We start from the raw sequence: 19,281 nt of genomic DNA, 5'->3' as shown, positions 1-19,281 counted from the left end.
TTCAGGTGAAATCTGGAGCGGAGAGTTATTTTAGACAGCTCCCCGGGCCTTTCCAGGTAAACCCAAGGGCCTTGCCCTAAACAAGCCCACACCTGGCATTTCCATGGTACCCCTGGAGAATACACATTTTCATTTAGCCAAGTTTGAGAGTAGGGAGGTGAGAGATTTATTTAGAAAGAAGGATGCAGAAGGGCAGGAAATCAGCAATGTTTGAATGTAGACTATCAGCGTTCTCCCTTTTTATATAAATATTCATCCAATTCAAAACAGGCAGTGTGGCCAAGTCTTTTAGTTACAGCCCACCCTCCCAACCCCCACCACAGAAAGACTTATAATTGAAAGTAGAGGTCACATTGGTATCTGTTGCACATGAGAATTACAGTGTGATTATTCACATGTGTAACAAACAGTCTGCTAAGAGGCAGATACTGCCTTCCTGTAACCTTACTTAGGTTGCAAAGAAGAATAAAACCAATACTTCGAAGAATGCCTACTCACCGAGATGGCAGCAGACCCTATTTCATATATTTGGGGGTCTTGTCTGGGGGTGGGATATGATATTATGCAAAAAGTTTAATGCAGTGTGTCCATAATTCTAAGATGATTTCCTGTTTAACATACTGGAGAGGAAGGATTTTGGCCACTGTTTTTCAGTGCTTTTGCTTGTGTGGTAAGACAGAACTCACCCAGAGAAAGAGGTATGAAACTATTTACTCAAGGATCCCTAACCTCATGAAATCCCTGCCTCTCTAGACTTCCCAACGGGGCCAGGGCTAAAGTGAAGGCAAATGAAGCACTCATCTTTTGGTACAAAACTTCAGGGGTACCAATAAACTCAGTAATATAAATAATATTTTAATGCAGTATTTAAAATGATTTAAACTTTGGATATGTTCATGCTAAATTTTTACATGTATTTTTATTTTTAAAAATATTGCATTGCCCAGCTGGTGTGGCTCAGTTGGTTGAGCACTGCCCCATGCACCAAGAGGTCACCAGTTTAATGCCTGGTCAGGGCACATGCCTGGGTTGTGGGCTCCATCCCCAGTGGGGGGCATGCAGAAGGTAGCCAATCCATGTCTCTCTCTCTCTCAAACTAAATAAAAAACATGTTTAAAAATAATGCATTAAAATATTATTCATCTTAATTACTGAGTTTATTGGTACCCTTTAAACTTTGCCTCTTTGTCAAGTATCTCTCATCTCATTCTAGCACTGGTTCCGTTTCCCAAATGCTTTTTCAGATCAAACCCTATTCCCTGCCAGTTGTCCTCAGTTACTTGCCCCATGAAGGGGGGCGGGGGGGGGGGGGAGTTTAAGAAAAATATAATGTTAGAAGTAAAAAACAAGGAGGAAAAAGTTCGGATGTTCAGAGAAATAAAAATTAAACAGCAACGAGGCATCACCTTGTGCTTTGTCAAACTGACAGGTTTTCAAATATAATCTCCAGCTGGTGGGAGTGGCCAAGTAAGGCATAACTTTTTATACGTGAACGATCTCATTGGTCCCCAAGCCTGCACTGTAGCACTCTCTCTACCCAGCTGCCCAGTCACCAGAAGGTGAGTAGGCTTCTCGAAATGACTTGTAGGATCCTGCCCGCCTTAGGAGACAGAGGACCTGCCACAATCACCTTCGGACTTTTCGGATCACTTTTGCGACCTCTGTGCTGCACTTGATCCTATGGTTCCAGGGGGCTGCCTCCTTCCTGGCCTTTAACCTTTTTAAGCCACAGGTAATGATAACCTTTTTCCGCTGAGAAAAAGTGATCGGGAAGTGGGTGTTACATTTTGGTCTACACTATCCAGTCCTGCCAGATGAACACTCAGCTTAGATTTCTACAAACTCCCTGACTTGGCTTGGCATTTTGGATAAGCCGCGGTTTTCTTTTTCCATTCGCACAACCCCAGCTCGCAGGTTGCGGAGATGACCTCTTCCCAACCCCGTCCTTCGAGATACTCCAACAAGGGCTCTCGACCCGCCCTCCCAGGTCCGCGTCCCGCAGCGCCGGGCCACCCCTCGCGGGGCCGCCTTCCCGGTCCCCGGCTCCCGGCGGAGGAAATTCTTCCCCAGCAGCCCAGGGCTCGCCTCACGTGACCAGCCGCGGCGGCGGCTTCCAGGGAGAGTTTAAAGGTTACGGAGGAAATTAGCGCGGACACAGTCAGTGGTCCCCCGCAGGGCGCGCCCCGTTTCCCCGCAGCTCGGACGACCGCTGTCAGCGCGTCGATCAGAGCCGTCTCCCCGAAAAGGGCAGACAAGGTCCAGAGAAAATATGAAGGCACTTTGTGGAACATAAACACAAACCGAGCCGGGGCTCCACTGAGCTCTCACTTGTCAACAAGTTCTCGCAGCCTGAGAAGTCCAGGACAGATCCCAAAGGGGGAGCATGCCCCAAAGAAAGCGAAGAGAGAATAAATATATAGAAACTCCTGGGGAGCCTTGCACGCCCCTCCCTGTGCACCCCCTCCCCCTTCCCTTCCCCCCGCCGAGCCCTGCGTCTCCAGACAGAGTGACAGGCCTGCTCGAGTCAGGGTGAGGTGGGGGAGGGTCCCGCGTCTTCTCTGGTAGTGCGACCCCCGCCACTCTCCCACCCGCGGCCCTAAGACAGTGTTGACCACAGAGCTCCGAGGAGATGCGCGGCCCGCTCGCCTCCGGGGGAGAGCAAAGGGCAGGTATCCGCAGCATACAACACCCGCACCCCGCGCCCCGCGCCGCTACTCCCCGGGGTCCCGCGCGGCGTCCCCGCCTGGCTCCCCCGCCTGCCGCCGCGACACAGGCAGGCTAGCCCGCTTCTCCGTCGTCCTCTCTTCGGCTCACTTTTCCCGGATTGCTCCCCCAACCGGCAAAACTTTCTATTTCCCTAAACACAGGAGCGCGCGCGCGCGCGTGCCCGCACACACACACACACACACACACACACACACACACACACTCCCTCTGACGTCTTTTGCGCATTTCCTGCATTAGAGGGAGGGAGACTCGCTCACACACCGACGGAGGGAGAAGGGACCGAGGGGGAGAGCTGGCGGGCGGCGAGCGAGCAGCAGCCGAGAGCGGGGACGCGGAGAGCGCGGCGGGCGGGCGGGCGCCGGCGCCCTGGAGGTGGGGCCGCGCGGAGTCGCAGTCCCGGCCCCGCCGCCGCGCTGCGCACCGCCGGTGCCGGCCTGCGCCCCGAGCCCAAGCAGTGGCCACCCCGACTCCGAACCCGCGCGGATGTGAGATTCCGGGCTCCTGGCGCCTCCCGATCGCCGATCGTCGCGCGGCGCTGCTGCGTCCTAGAGGCGGCGGCCAGGCTGGCGGTGGGGCTTGTGGATTTTTAAAAATTTGGCTGCGAGGAGGACCATTTCCTTTCGACATGCATCCCTCCGGATAGACTGAACATCCCTCGGTCCATCCCCCGCCCCGCGCGGCCAGAGGCGGGCGCTGGGTGTGCGAAGAGGATCCGGGTTGAAATCTGCGCCCCCGGTTTTCGTCCCCGCCCCACCGCCCCCTCGCCCTCCCGGAGTCAAAATTTCCCGGGGATTATGTTTCGGAAAGGTAGGTAAGCGCCCGGCGCGGCGCCCGCTTCCCGCAGCCCGGACCCGGGGAGCCAGCGAGGCGGCGAGACAGCCCCCGCAGCTGGCAGAGGAGCCGACAGCTCCTCTCTTCTTCTGGAGGTGCCGCTGGTGGTAGGGGGGGAGAGGCTTGTTCCAAACACGGACGTCCCCCAGCTCTCCCCCCCTCCCTGTTTTCCGTTAGGAACCCGGCGAGGAAATACATGCACTCACTGAGAATCGCCCGCGCCAGGGCGCAGCGCTACAAGGTGTAGGCAGAGTGTGGGGTGGGGCGAGAAGGGGACGAAGGAGCCCCCGCGGCTCCCAACGCCGGGGCGTCCGTTCTTCATCCTGCCCTCGGGGCGGACGGAGCGATCCCGGCCGCCCTCCACGCCCCGACCATGGTAGTGTTCAATGGCCTTCTTAAAATCAAAATCTGCGAGGCTGTGAGCCTGAAGCCCACAGCCTGGTCGCTGCGCCATGCAGTGGGACTCCGGCCACAGACTTTCCTTCTGGACCCTTACATCGCCCTCAACGTGGACGACTCACGCATCGGCCAAACGGCCACCAAGCAGAAGACCAACAGCCCGGCCTGGCACGACGAGTTCGTCACCGACGTGTGCAACGGGCGCAAGATCGAGTTGGCCGTCTTCCACGATGCCCCCATCGGCTACGACGACTTCGTGGCCAACTGCACCATCCAGTTTGAGGAGCTCCTGCAGAACGGGAGCCGCCACTTCGAGGACTGGGTGAGTCCGGCGCCTCCCGGTCCAGGAGCCCCGATGTGGGGTCCGGGGTTGGCTGGGGGTGCGAAGGGGAGACTCAGGGCCTTGGCATTGGTAGCAGGGTGCAGGGACTTCACTGTGACCCGGAGTGTGTGTGTCTACCGAAGTCTCCGTTACCTTGGAGAAAAGCACCCTCTACTTGGTAGTTGGGGAGAGGTCGTAGGCATAGGAGTTAAGAAGAAGAGACTTGGGAAGAGGGTCTGGCTCTTTGCCCCCTCCAGCCAGCGGGTGCTACAGGGACCTCGCAAGCTGAGAGAGCCCCGAGCCAGTGCCTGAAGGTTGGCCGAGAACCCGGCGCCTTCCGCAGGCGCGTGGTGGGCTGGCTGTGTGTGATAGTGTGTGGGTGGGTTCCTCTGTCCTTGGAGAGGCACGTGGAGCCCTCGACTGAAGGCTTCTTGCACGTCCTGGCTTTGTCCTGCTTCGCCGAGTCTGGAGCTGCTTTATTTTCCCCTCCGGAGGAAGCTAGCTTGTTTCTATTCTGTGGGTGGTGGGTAGCTCATCTTCGGACCTACAGGGAGAAAAATGTGTTCTCCTCCAGGATGCCCCCTCAGGGTCCAAGAAACATCAGCCCAATGCATTACCCGCCATCCAGAATGAGTGTTGTATTTAAAAAATGGTTCTGCTTGTGAGTAATTGGAAAATCAGGGCTTTGAAACCTACTTATAGTTTCTCTGTTTTGATTTTCAAGATATGTGGGATTAAATACCATTTCTAAGTCTGAGACTGAGTTAATTGATTACATTGTCAAAATATTAGCGGCTGGGAATAGGCCTTGTCCATGGACTATGTAAGCTAAATGCCTTGCAGCCTCAGTACCCAGAGAAGCAGGGAGAATGCAGCCTTGTTTTAGCTGTTCTAGGAGGGATAATGTTAAATGAGGAAATAAATTTCCGTATTTTTAGAAATTCTTGTTACCTGTTTCCACCAAGAGCAGGTGTGGCTCTGGGTGTATATGTTTTCAGGGTTCTTTGATCTCCACCAGAAGAGAAGTATCTGCTTCTCGCGGAGAGATGTAGAGAAATCACCTTCTAATTACTGAGAACAAATAACTTTGTGATTGTCCTAGGGTCAGAGGTTGCATATGAATCACCTTGGCATATCACTTCACATATTTTTTCAAGGCAATGGACTTTTCGGGGAGAATCAGAAAAAGCCTCTTCTCTTTATGCTCAGGGCTGTGATGTAGGCTGCCCGAAACCATGGTTACGGGGCTTGCAGGGAAGCTCCAGCACACCACACCAAGTACATCCCTGGGTGATTTGTGACTTACACTTTGGGAAGCAGGCAAACCTTTGTGGAATCCCAAAGAATGCAGTGCCATTCCATTCCACAATGCTCCCGACCTCTGCCTCCCTCCCACCACCCGAGTTTCCACTCATTCCCCATGTCCTTTCCACACAGGCCTGTTAGTCCTTTTACTCATGAAAGCAGTATGTGTCTGCGGGGGAGCTGAAGAGATAACTCATTTCAGAGCCAGACCTTAATACTAAACAACTATGGTTCTGAAGTTGTTGTTTTTTTTTGGATAGGAAGGAGAAAAAAAAACCATGACTATGGTTGTGAGGAGATGGGGCCTTTTGCTGTGTATGCGGAGGAGGGAGTTTGAGGAGAGGCCGAGAGCAGCAGGTCTGCTTTTATTCAAAGAACAGGTCTTGGTTGGAGGGTGGGATGTCGGAGTGCCTCTGGTGGTGCTTTGCTGGGGCCCACCCAAACCCTGGGCACAGCAGGGCACCATTCCCACTTCTGAGCACTTCCAGTGAAGCACACAGTCGCCAATAGTCTTGCTTGGTTATCTTTCTCTAATCTTCTCAAATTCATGTTGGATTTGGCCCTAGACCAGATCACCTAGTGCACACGCACGTTTTACAGACAAGGACATTGTGTCCCAGAGAAGCTAAGTGGTACCCGAGGTAACATGACAGGCAAAGGGGGGTTGGAGGTAAGGCCCACATCTCCTCTTGCTCACCACTGTCTGGTGGGGAACTGAGCCTCCTTGGTCTGTTTTCCCTGCAGATACGTGTGCTGCGTCCCTGAACATTTTTATTGTATGTGATGATTTAAAGAGCTTTCAAACTCATCATCTCATGATCTCTTTTGCCTTGTAGCAAGTGTGAATTAACTATGACAGGTATTGGGACAGTTTTAAAGAAACTTGAGATACAGAAAGGCTGAAGGCATCGAATAATGAAGCAAGAAGCAGAGCTGATTCTCTTAGCTCACCTAGTGTTGTTTTCACTGGAGGAGGCTGTGGCCACTCTGGTTCCTCCAGCCCGAGGGTGGGCGTGCATCAGCAGAGGTGATCAGCCCTTGGAAACAGAGCCAAGTTGCACGTGGGCTGAGTAAGGTCACCTTTCCCATTCCCATCAGCCAGGGCACCACTGCAGAATCACACCTTAGGGTAGAATTCCCTGAGCTCAGGCCTTTGCACTCCTTACCGGGCCATGATGAAGAGATGCACCCTTTTCCAGGTGTGGCTAAGAACTCTGAGGGGGAGCTGGAGCTGCTCCTCGCATTGCTGTGGAACGTTTTATTCTTCTGAGCGATGAATTCACCTGTATTCGCTGTTTGTTGCTCAGATTCAACCAGGGAAGTTTAGCATTCTAATCCAGAGGTAAAAGAGACGATGGGTGACTCTCCAGGGGCTTCCACTTAACCAGGGAAATGACAATAAGGTTCTAAACGAATATTTGAAGGAATTCAGAAAGGGAGTAGGCTAGGAGAGCTGGAAGGCTCTGGAGGGTTCCTGAAAGGAGGCACGCACTGGGTGTGAAATGTGGGCAACATTTAAAGAGGTATTTATAAGAGGAGGCAGTGTTTCCTGGGCACGGACACAGCTGGAATAAAAGCAGAGAATGCCTGTGGCCAGCGTTGGAGAACGGAGTAGCACAGCTGAAACGGAGGGTGCCTGTCAGAAAGGAGCAGGCAGGGTCACGTTCCCTAAATTTAAGACTTATTATCTCGGTACTGCCTGTGCTATTATTTACGTAACAGTTTTCAACATTGATTCTTTGACTTTCCACTTGAGCCCCAGTCTTCATGAAATCACAGGTTTGGATACTGTTGTTATGACTTTTCTTCATTCAGATGAAAATAAACACATGGCCTCTGCAGTAAAAAGAAGAGAAGTTCATCTCAGGTGACTCTTAAAATCATTAGTGATACGGGGGACACATTTTGGAAACACTGGAGTAGGAGGGAGTTTAGACAACTGAGGTGGGTTCCAATGTGTTTAAAAGCCAAGCCGAGATCATTATTCTTCAGATAATGGGAGACATATCAGTTGTGATGACAAAGAGGGTTCTTTAGAGAAAGCTTATTACAGAGACCTGGGAGGATTTCACTTGTGCTTGAAGCAGAATCCCAGTAAACACTGTTGCTATAGCTCGGTTTTCCAAGAACAAGATAATAACGCTACTCAGACTTCAGTGTGCATACGAATCACTAGGGGAAGGTGTGAAAAATACAGACCCTCCTGCCCGCCTCCAGAGCTCTTCATTCTGTGGCTCGCGATGAGTGCTAGGAGTCCTCATTTTTAACAAGCTGTCCTCAAGGTTTTGGACCAGAAGATGCTTTGGGAAACCCTGGGCCAGAATAGCTCCAGGTAATTAATGTATCAAGATTTTGTACAGAGATGCCCTGAAATTTTTTAGTAGACCTTTGTAAGTCCTAAAGCAACATTTATAAGCATAATCATGTGAACTAGAAATATGGGGATTCATGTTAGAATCAGAGGCTAGATGGAGCCGTATTAGCATTTAGGACAGATGGTGGAGAGCACAGTAGATGGCGGAGAGCATGGATGGAGCACGCAGGTTGACAGCTGGCTGGTCCCCTACACACTCAGGAGTTTGCTCTATAGTTTAAGTAGTCTACTTAGGGCTATGTACTGAGCTCAGTTCCCTATTCCCTCACCCCCTTGCACCACCCCTGCCTCTGAAGACATCTTTGCTTAGGGTTACTCCCTTGCTTCACCCTGTAGAAGAGATGCTGAGGTACTCATAACACAGAGGTAATGACAAAGTCATCTTTAAAACATTTTTTAAAAAATTTATTTCAGAGAGGAAGGGAAAGGGAAAGAGAGATAGAAACATCAACAATGAGAGAGAATCATTGATCGGCTGCCTCCTGCACACCCCACACTGGGGATCAAGCCCACAGCCCAGGTATGTGCCCTGACTGGGAATCAAACCATGACTTCCTGGTTCACAGGTCGACGCTCAACCTCTGGCCAAACGTCTTTTGAGAGGCGGCTCAGCAGAGCACTGACAGGCAGAGCTCTGGAGACAGGATGTGTAGGTTTGAATCCCATCAATCTTTCGTGACCTTGAGTGAACCATTTAACCTGTGCTTCTGTTTTTTTCCTCTGTAAAAAAGTGGGTGACAATAAAAATACCTAACTGAAATAAAATGGGGCTGTTGTGGGTGAAAGGAGTCAATATCTGTCAAGTATACAGGCCAATGCCTGAACCTTAGGAAGGGCTCAATGGATGCTTAACTGCTGCACGTATTGTTATGTCTCCTAAATCTCCCATGGGGGCTGGCCAGTTCTGTACTGAGCTGATTATTTTACAGCACTCCAAGAAGCCAGCTTTACATAGTCTCCAAAATATTTCTCTTCAGTAGGGCCATCTTATTTGGCAAGGATTGAGACACTGAAGTTTCTGTTTCATGTTTTCAATATTGCCTATTGACGGGGCTTCTCAAATCATCCTACCCTGCTGATCCTGGGAGATAGTCCTGCACCCTGTTTGGAAAAGTTAGGTTCTGGGGCTGATTCCCCTTTGGTGCAAGAATTCTGTGGGGAGATTCTTACAATGCAAAGGCCAAGGAATCAGTGGTTGAGCAGCAACCCATGGTTTATGCTGATGCCCTGGGCGAACCCTGAGGACACTTGTGATTAAACAAGTCCCTGCTGAGTGTCATCCGAGATGGTGGCCTGAGCACACCTGGATACACACTGCCTAAAGGTGTATCTCAATCTTCAGGACTTTTGTAGGGAAATCTTAGAGGAAGTATGGAAATCTCCATCATCATTTAAATAGACTGAGGTGGCAAGGGGCTGGGAAGAGGGTGGGGAAGGACTGGGAATGGCCATGTGCACCTGGGAATGGTTTATGCACCTAAAGCCTGCATTTATTCCCCAGCAGTTGAGGGTCTATGGGTCTCCTGCTACTCCAATGGTTCTCAACCTGTGGGTCACAACCCCTGGGGGGTCGAACGACCCTTTCACAGGGGTCGCCTAAGACTATCGGAAAACACATATATAATTACATATTGTTTTTGTGATTAATCACTAGGCTTTAATTATGTTCAATTTGTAACAATGAAATTGGGGGTCACCTCAACATGAGGAACTGTATTAAAGGGTCGCGGCATTAGGAAGGTTGAGAACCACTGTGCTACTCTATTCCCTACTGACTCCTAAAATTCTAACCTTCTGATGAAATATTGTTCCCTTTGGTACATAATTGGTTGTTTAATAACTACCCTAAGGGTTAGTTCTTGCCCCAGTGCTATCACAACCCCATGGCATTGGGGCCCTGAAGTTAAAGGGCCTCAGGCTTCATGGGCCTTGTCCGTCAGTCCTGTTTCTCCTGTGTGTTTTTGACCAGCAGCCACTTTAGAGACTATTTGAGGCCCTCAGTTCCTTAGCTCCTCAGTGGGCCCCTTTCCCTGGAATCTGAGTTCTAATCACAGGATGCCTCTAGCACTCACTAGTTGAGTGCCTTTGAGCATGTGACTTAACCTGTACTTTAGCTGTTATAAGCCCATTAGTCTGTAATGTGAGAATATAACAGTTCTTACCTCTTAGGGTTGTTGTGAGAAACAAGGGAATCTATGTAAAGGTTTTAGCAAAGGGCCAGGCTACAGTGCATTTTATCAATATTATTAATACGTGAAGAGTTATGTGTATGTGTTCATATTTTTGGAACCTTATGTCAGAACATAGATCCAGCCGAAACCGGTTTGGCTGAGTGGATAGAGCATCCGCCTGTGGACTGAAGGGTCCCAGGTTCGATTCCGGTCAAGGGCATGTACCTGGGTTGCGGGCACATCCCCAGTAGGAGATGTGCAGGAGGCAGCTGATCGATGTTTCTCTCTCATCGATGTTTCTAACTCTCTATCTCTCTCCCTTCCTCTCTGTAAAAAATCAATGGAATATATTTAAAAAAAAAAAAAAAAAAAAAAAGAACATAGATCCAGTGAAAGGTATGTTTTTTCCTTGAGTTGTGAATGCACTTACAAGAAAAATCTCACATAGTCTTACAAATAAATGTAATTTAGTTACACTTAACAAATTGCCTTTTTGAAAATATTACAATTACTTTGAAATGAGGTTGTTTTGGGAAGTCTAGGAATTGTGGCCACGATAGTCAAAGGTTAATTACTTATTGAGGCATATGAGTAATTGGAAATAGGGTATTTGGGAGCTGCTGTTTTGGTTTCACTGTACTAATTTTATCAAGCTTCGTGGATTTAAATATATTCTCAATGTTGTTGACTCTGAATTCCTGATTCCAGCCCATACCTGTTATTGAACTTCTGAACTCACATAAATGACTGCCTTTTTGGCATTGCCATTTGATTAAAAAAAAATTTTTTAATAATTTTTTTATTGATTTCAGAGGAAGGGAGAGAGAGAGAGATAGAAACATCAATGATGAGAGAGAATCATTGATCGGCTACCTCCTGCACACCACCTACTGGGGATGGAACCTGCAACCCAGGCATGTGCCCTGACTGGGAATTGAACCATGACCTCCTGGTTCATGGGTTGCTGCTCAACCACTGAGCCACACCTGCGGGGCAACCATATGATTTTGTAAAGGACATCTCATACTTAATTATATCTAAAACCGTATACCTGATTTCCCCCACCTCCCTCCCTGATCTAAGCCTCTCATAGACTTCTCCAAGCTCAAGAAATGGCAACTCCATCCTTCCAATTGTCCAGGCTGGAAAACGTGAGAAGCCATTTTTGATGCCTCATATCCAGTCCATCAGCAGTATCTGTTGTCTACCTTCAAAATGTGTCCCAGGTCTGATGATCTTTCTAACACCACTCTAGCCAAGTCCCTGTTATCTCATACCTGGAATATTTCAACAGCCTCCTAACTGGTTCACCCAACATAACCAGGTCATGTCACTCTGCACATAAATCTCTCAGGGTAAAAACGCAAGTCCTTATCATAATCTGCAAAGCTAATATGGTCAGGCATCCTGTTATGAACACTGTGACCTCATTGCTCATTACTCTTGACCTTGCTCACTCCTTCCTAGACATACTGACCCACTGACACTCCTTAAAAATATTCACCATGCTCCTGCCTCAGTCTTTGCACTTGCCGTTTCATCTTTCTAGAATGTTCCTTCCCCAGATACCTCATGGCTCAAATTTTTACCAAATATTACTTTCTCAGGAAGGCCTTTTCTGGCAGTCCTTTCTAAAAATTTAACCTCTCCTTGACCATTTAATATGCTTCTTTCCTGCTTTATTTTGCTCTTATATATTTTTCTTATTTATCTTTATTGTCCATCTCTAACACCAGAACAAAGGTCCTGTAAATGCAAAGGTTTTCATTCATGGCTGTATTCTTGGCACCCAAAACAGTTCCTGGCACATTGTTGAATGAATGAATGAAACGAGTGTGTATTCCCTAGTACCTCCTATTCTAGATATTGGGAGCATGGTAAAAACAAAAGTTGTGTTTGGTATTATTCCTGCCTTCAAGGAGTATGAAGCCTATTTGGGAAACCTAGTAAGGCAAGTGAATTCCGTAAGAAATCTTTCTGTACAGTTGAAAGAAGGAAAGAATATTTTACTTATAAAAATCTGTGTAGTCCATAAAGATGTTTTAATGAGGGAATGCTGTATTATTTCCCATGTAGCAATTTCTGAACTGAAGTGTCTCCATGAAGTCTCCATGATTTTAGTTGAAATCATATACCCTTCAGGGGCCCAGAGCTTATGCAAGATGCTGGGATGAGGGGAGAAGGAAAAGGCCCACTTGTCCTTCCTTACAGAGATTAAAATCAAGTGTGTATGGAAAACAGTATGGAATTTCCCAAAAATTAAATATGGAGCTGCCATTTGAACATATAACCCCATTTCTAGGACTATATCTTAAGGAACCCAAAATACCAATCAGAAAGAATATATGCACCCCTCTGTTCATAGTAGTGCAATTTACAATAGTTAAGATCTGGAAATAGCCCAAATGCCCATCAGTAGATGAGCGGATAAAAAAGCTGTGGTACATTTACACCATGGAATACTATGCAGAGTAAAAGAACTCCTCTTACACACTGAGACATCATGGAGGGACCTGGAGAGTATTATGCTAAGTGAAATAAGCCAGTCAGAGAAAGACAAGTATCACATAATCTCACTCATATGTGGAATCTAATGAACAAAATAAACTGATGAACAAAATAGATCCAGAGACATAGAAGCATGGAACAGACTGTGGAATCTCAGAAGGAAGGTGGAGGAGGGTGGGAGGTGGGAAGTGATCAACCAAAGAACTTGTATGCATAACCCTTGGACAAGACAATAGGGTGGTGCAGGCCTGGGGTGGGGGCGGGGGTGGGGGCGGGCTAGGAGAGATCCGTGGGGGAAAACAGGGGACATATGCAACAATACTTTCAACAATAAAGGTAAAAAAATCAAGTTTAAATTCGCATAAGGGCTTTCGAAACAAAACCCTTTGTAGTTGGCAGCAACAAGAAATGAAATTTTAAATTCCAGCGCCTGAACTCGCAGAGCTCACTGAGGCATTTCCTTCTTCCAGGGGCTTCACTTAGATTAAAAGAACTCCAGAGCAGGCCTGCAGTGTTTTACATAAATAAAAGCTACACTTGGCAAAACATTGTATTTCTCTCCAAGTTCCTTTGGGTATATATGGGCTTGTTAAGTAATTACAATCTATTATAATGCTAATCAGCAGGGCTGCACCTGTTTGAAATCTAGTTTTCTGGCAGAACACAAGTGAAGTGGCCAAGCGTCTACTGTGCTGGGAGAACCGAGAGGACAGGAGCATACTATTGTCATTGCAGCGTCTGAACAGAATGAAAGAGTGCAGAGGGAACATGACTGAGCTCTGTAATCTCGTGTCTTGGAAGGAAGCATAAGCCTGATACCAAATCCAAGTGCAGAAAGGGGGATCTCCCCTGCCCCCACCTCCTCCCGTCCCCTCTATCTCACATTGAAGTCTCAGAGAGGTCGTTTCTAAGCTAGTGAAAAGTCACCTTTATTTGCCACCAAGGAGTAAACTCATTGAGCTGATGATCCCAAGAAGTAGATCAGAGTGAAAATGTAATCATGTTCAAGAGGGTTTTGAAAAATCATGGCAGGTGAATCTATAATTAACCATTGAGGGGGGAAAATCGTCTTTGATTTTGCTTTTGTCTTTCCTGAATAGAGTTGCTTGTTTTTCAGATGATAACATCTTTTGGTGCCAGTCATCTTTTCCCAGCCAGATGTAAGCATCTGCGAGCAGGAAGTGTGTCTCCGCCCCACTCCTATCCCCCAAGTGGCTTGCCAATCAGAATATAAGCCACTCAGAAGTCTACGTAACCTACTCATCAGTTGGTTGAATAAAAGCCTGCCCTTTGGGGTCTGACTTGTAGAAGCTCAAATAGGCAGCATTCCTTAATCAGACTGGCTTGGATTCTGCTCTTAGAAGTTCATCTGGTACAGTCTAAAAAAAAGATGGTGGATGCCTCGAAAGTTTCTAACAGGTGGACAAAGTGGTGTGTTCACTCATTGTCCTGGCCATTTTTTTTTTTTACCCATTTAGTAAATATTTATTGAATACCTTAGTTGCCAGGCTCTATGCCAGGAGCAGGTCCCTGCTGACATGGAGTATATAATCTTGTAGGAGACACGATATGAATCAAGGAATAACAAATATACTGGTATGTAAAATTACAACTAAGAAGCAGAACTCATCACAAGCCTTTCAGAATTGGAGTCACCTAGACCTCACCTCTCCCCATAAGAAATTTATTGAATGAGAGTCAGGTGACTTCTATTAATTCAGTGGTTCTCAACCTTCCTAATGCCATGACCCTTTAATACAGTTCCTCAGGTTGTGGTGACCCCCAACCATAAAATTATTTTCGTTGCTACTTCATAACTGTAATGTTGCTACTGTTATGAATCGTAATGTACATATCTGATATGCAGGATGTGTTTTCATTGTTACAAATTGAACATAATTAAAGCATAGTGATTAACCACAAAAACAGTATGTAATTATACATGTGTTTTCCGATGGTCTTAGGCGACCCCTGTGAAAGGGTCGTTCGACCCCCACAGGTTGAGAACCGCCATATTAATTGGTGGCGTTGGGCCTTAGATTCCTTGTGAGTTAGCATAGTCTGAGGCTATGTAAGGCCTCTGTTAACAGGGATCCTGACTTGGCTGTCTGCATTTTAGGCCTTGCCTTTGTTCAGCCTAGCACTTGATAAAATTTCACCTTTATTGTTCTCCAGGAAGCTAAATCTTGTCTCCCCTGAAAAAGTGCCAGCTTCTGCTTTTGTTTCCTCCTCATCTTTCTGCAATGCTGTGATCAAAATCACAAAGCAGTTTTCGCCCGCTTGCTTCTTGATCTAGTGTTCAAGGCCCATAAAAAATACATGTATTTTTAAATGGCCCTCTCTCTGCATCATTGAGCCGCTCAGAGGAGAGTCTGAAAACAAACAAGCAAGTAGAATTTCTAGAACGCAGGGTCTCCAAATGTATCTCTCTACTTTCTGGACCTAAACCATTTTAGGTAGCTGAGAGAATCAATCAGCCAGCAAAGCTGGAGCATGTGACCTATCAGCGTTTGCCAGAGTATCTTCTCCTTGCTGTGATCAGAGAGGTTGGGAAATGTTACAGAGTTAAATGCACATTAGTATATTAAAGTTTCCTAGATGGCCCATTGCAAGGGGACTTGTACATCCCTGTATATAACTACACATTTCTATGATGAAGATATTATCACAGAATGCTCTTTCTTATTGGTAAAAAAAAAAAATTAGGATAATAGAACGAGTGTTTGCTGGACAAAGTTTTGAAAACCATAATTAGATAAAAGAAGGAATGGATCTTCCTCAAGTGGACCATTGGGGATTCAACAGTAAAACCTTTTTTTTTTTTTAAAAAAAATATATATTTTATTGATTTTTTACAGAGAGGAAGGGAGAGGGATAGAGAGTCAGAAACATCGATGAGAGAGAAACATCCATCAGCTGCCTCCTGCACACTCCCTACTTGGGATGTGCCCGCAACTAAGGTACATGCCCTTGACCAGAATCGAACCTGGGACCTTTCAGTCTGCAGGCTGACGCTCTATCCACTGAGCCAAACTGGCTACGGCCAGTAACACCTTTTTATGCAACAGTGAAGTTAAAGACCTGGGAATTCATAGGAGAGGAGGTTCACATGGGTTCTAGTGAGCAAAGGCTTCTTGGTAAGATTTGGAGCCAGGCCTTGAATAAAATGGAATCTGAATAGACAGGGAAGTGAGCTCCTCTAAATTGCAAGAAGAGCATAAAAAATGTTGGAAAGCAGTTTTTTTAAAAAAATTGTTTTTATTAACTCCCACCTGAGGACACGCTTATTGATTTTAGGGAGATGGGGAAGGGGGGGAGGAGAGAGAGAGAGAGAGAGAGAGAGAGAGAGAGAGAGAGAGAGAGAGAGAGAGAAAGAAACATTGATGTGAGAAACATCAGTCGGTTGCCCCCTATACGTACCCCACTGGGGATTGAACCCGAAACCTAGGTATGTGCCTTCACAGGGAATTGAACCTCACAGGGAATTGTACTGGATGAGGCTCCAACCAACTGAACAACACTTAGTCAGGGCTGGACAAGCAGTTTTTAGCATTTTGGGTTATGAGGGCAGTCAGCAAACTGGTGAGATTAAAGTAGGAATGCAATCCGAAAATAATTGCTTCATTGAAAACACACACACACAAAACAAAACAAGCTATCCAAAGAAAGAGAATGGTGGATAGAATGGATATTCATTCATTAATCTGTTCATCCATCTAGCCAGCCATTCAACAAATATATATTGAATACTTTCTGTGTTCTAGGAATTTTGCTTGCAGCAAAGTGTTGCACAGAATCACTCATGATATATTGAACTTTTGGTTATCAAGGAAATCTATCTTGAGGGCTAACCTCAATCTCCCACGCTATATTTCCAGTTAAATTTCTTTTGTTTATTTCTTGATAAGATTGATAGAGGTGGAGAATAGCTTCGTGGCATCCTTCATGTAATTGAGTGGTGGCTTGTCGAAATTCATAAATCTAAAGAAATATTTTGCAGTCAGCCAGTCCTGGGTTGAATTCCAGTTTTATCAGTTTGGGTTGCATGGTATTGGGCAAATTATTTAACTTATCTGTACCAGTCTCCTTCTAATAAAAATGGGATTAATAGCTTGCTTGCAGAATTATTGTAATAATAGATGAAACATGTAAAAGTGCCTGGCTTCTAGAAAGTTCTAATAAATAGTAATATATTATTGGTAAACATCTGCAATGAATATTTATTATTAGATACAGGTAAGATTGTGCTTCCAGCTGAAGATTTTGTTCAATAATTACCAACTGAGGAGTTTTGAGCTAATGCTTTTCCCGACCCGTCCCTACTTCCCTCCCTCTCTGAGATAAGGTAGCAACAGGAAACAGGAATTTAGGGTCTGCTAAGCCCTTCTTAGTTGGCCCCTGGGGTGGGAGTTGAAATGAACATGGATTACCTGCCTTTGGGCTGGCTTTGGCACCAGTGGGTGGGCCTACCTGACACATTATTCCCTCTTGGGTTTTTAAAAAGAAGATGCAGTGTCACATTTTGACCTGAACATCACCTTCATTAGCTAATGAGCCTCATGCGTTTTGAGGCTTTTTTACAGCCCGTTTTGCTGTGGTCCTGGTGACTTCATTTTACTACCAGGTGTCTCTTATACAAGCCCAGCTTCTAATGCACTGCACACTGATTGCTTTGCAAGAAGGACTTTGCTTTTGACCAGGACATCCGAATTGCTAAGGAGTAGCAAGAGTTGAAGAATAGCCAACTGTTTGAAAAGATTGCTGTATGCTCCCCAGGAGCATATATTTGTCCCTTTGTGGGAAGAGGAGGGAAGTTTGCAGTCACTTTTTTTTTTAAATCTTCACCTGAGGACATGTTTTTTTAATTTTTTTAGAGAGAGAGAGAGAAAGAGAGAGGGAGAAACATCAATCTACTGCCTCCTGCACGCCCCCTATTAGATATGGAGGCTGAAACCTGGGCATATGCCCTGACCAGGAATTGAATCGGCAACCTTTCCTGCACTGGATGACGCCCAACCAAATGAGCCACAACAGTCAGGGTGAAGTCACTTTAAAATGGAAGGCTTAGCCCCTGGCTGGCATGACTCAGTGGTTGAGCATCGACCTATGAACCAGTAGGTCATGGTTCGATTCCCAGTCGGAGCACATCCCGGGTTCCAGGCTCGATCTCCAGTGTGGGGTATGCAGGAGGCAGCTGATCAATGATTCTTTCTGATCCATTGATGTTTCTATCTCCCCCCTCTCTCTTCCTCTCTGAAATCAATAAAAATATATATTTTTAAAAATGAAAGGCTTAGCCTCGGTAAGATAATTCCAGCATTAGCCAAAAGTAGGGAATGTGCTTTTTGATCCAAGAACCCTTTTGAGGACCCCTAGAATCGCAGAGGTGGCCTCCTTAAGGTTTGAAGTTCAGACCACCCATTGGCCTATGTGCCATAGGACCCCACAGCTTCTCCTTTTCCCCTGGTGAATATTGGGGCTCTATTCATAGAGCATGCATAGTCCCCAGCCATGACCATCTAGCAGTCAGCGGTTCTCAACCTGTGGGTCGCGACCCCTTTGGCGGTCGAACGACCCTTTCACAGGGGTCGCCTAAGACCATCCTGCATATCAGATATTTACATTACGATTCATAACAGTAGCAACATGACAGTTATGAAGTAGCAACGAAAACAATTTTATGGTTGGGTCACAACATGAGGAACTGTATTTAAAGGGCCAGAAGTTTGAGAACTACTGATAGCTGGTTTAAAAAGAATTTTTTTTTTTTTCATTTTGAAGAAGACTATCTCATTTAAGTTCCAGGTACCTGTGCACTATTTCATGGTGCCAGCTTTAGGATTGGCTTTCATCTCTTTATTAGTCTGGTTTCTTGGGATCCAGGGGATTTGTGTAAGAGTTGTTCGGTGGCACTCAAAACCCCCTGGGGTGCTCAGAACCAACAGTTGTCTCCTCTTGCCACCCCCCCGCCCCCCCACCAGGGGGCTTATGGGACAGAGTCTAGCCTCATCATTGCACCCGATTTTAGGTTTCAGGGCCCTGCATGGCTTGTACCCTGCCCCTTTCCGGTTTCTGCTACGTGGATCCCTCATGGTATGTGCTAGCAGCCTCCTCCAGGAGGCCTTGCTTCTGCCCTCCATCCCACCTGTTCTCTGTGCTCCCATCTCCCGTGCCCGTTTTCCTGGGAAACTTTCACACCCAGTCAGGTCTTCCTCCTTGTGGGCCACCCTGCCTAGAACGTGCCCCAGCGGTTTTGGCCCTTGGGACCCCGGTGACGTTTGTGATTTGCGTCCTTCATTTGAAATGATTGATGTCTGGTGTTGAGGACTGGACGCTCTCTGCCTCTGTTCTCCAGCAGGGGCAGGAAAGGGTTCCCCTGAGAGTACAGTCCCATGTCCTTGGTGCTTACACCCCGCATATAGCCTTGCATATAATAGATGCTTGGCTGGTTAAATGTTAACACATGGCATTTAACATATTTACCTAAATAATGGGTGTTCTTTAGATATTTGTTCTGGGGTGTTCTCCTTTCTGTCATGACAAACGAGAATGTAATGTTTTAAAAAATCACACACACACAAACATACACACACACACACACACACCAGTATGTAATTTAAAAAAGAAAAAGGCAAGGAAGGGTG

General features: G+C 46.7%; 1 protein-coding gene across 3 annotated transcripts in view; it reads left to right on the top strand.

Annotated features, from left to right (window-relative positions):
• The first annotated feature begins 2,814 nt into the window (after positions 1-2,814).
• Positions 2,815-19,281, top strand: part of PRKCE (protein kinase C epsilon) — a 481,203-nt gene continuing 464,736 nt past the window's right edge. The window contains exons 1-2 of one of the 3 annotated variants that reach the window (XM_059659937.1): positions 2,880-3,534; positions 3,736-4,279. In XM_059659937.1, coding sequence (XP_059515920.1) covers positions 3,932-4,279 — 348 coding nt within the window. In that variant the 5' untranslated portion in view covers positions 2,880-3,534; positions 3,736-3,931. Of the gene's footprint in view, positions 4,280-19,281 lie in introns of all 3 variants that reach the window. The other 2 variants (XM_059659939.1, XM_059659938.1) reach the window with 2 other exon arrangements.

This window comes from Myotis daubentonii, chromosome 12 (genome assembly GCF_963259705.1).
Source record: "Myotis daubentonii chromosome 12, mMyoDau2.1, whole genome shotgun sequence".
Classification (NCBI taxonomy): Eukaryota; Metazoa; Chordata; class Mammalia; order Chiroptera; family Vespertilionidae; genus Myotis; species Myotis daubentonii.
The sequence above is the reverse complement of the archived record's forward strand: the minus strand, read 5'-3'. Positions and strand labels throughout refer to the sequence as shown.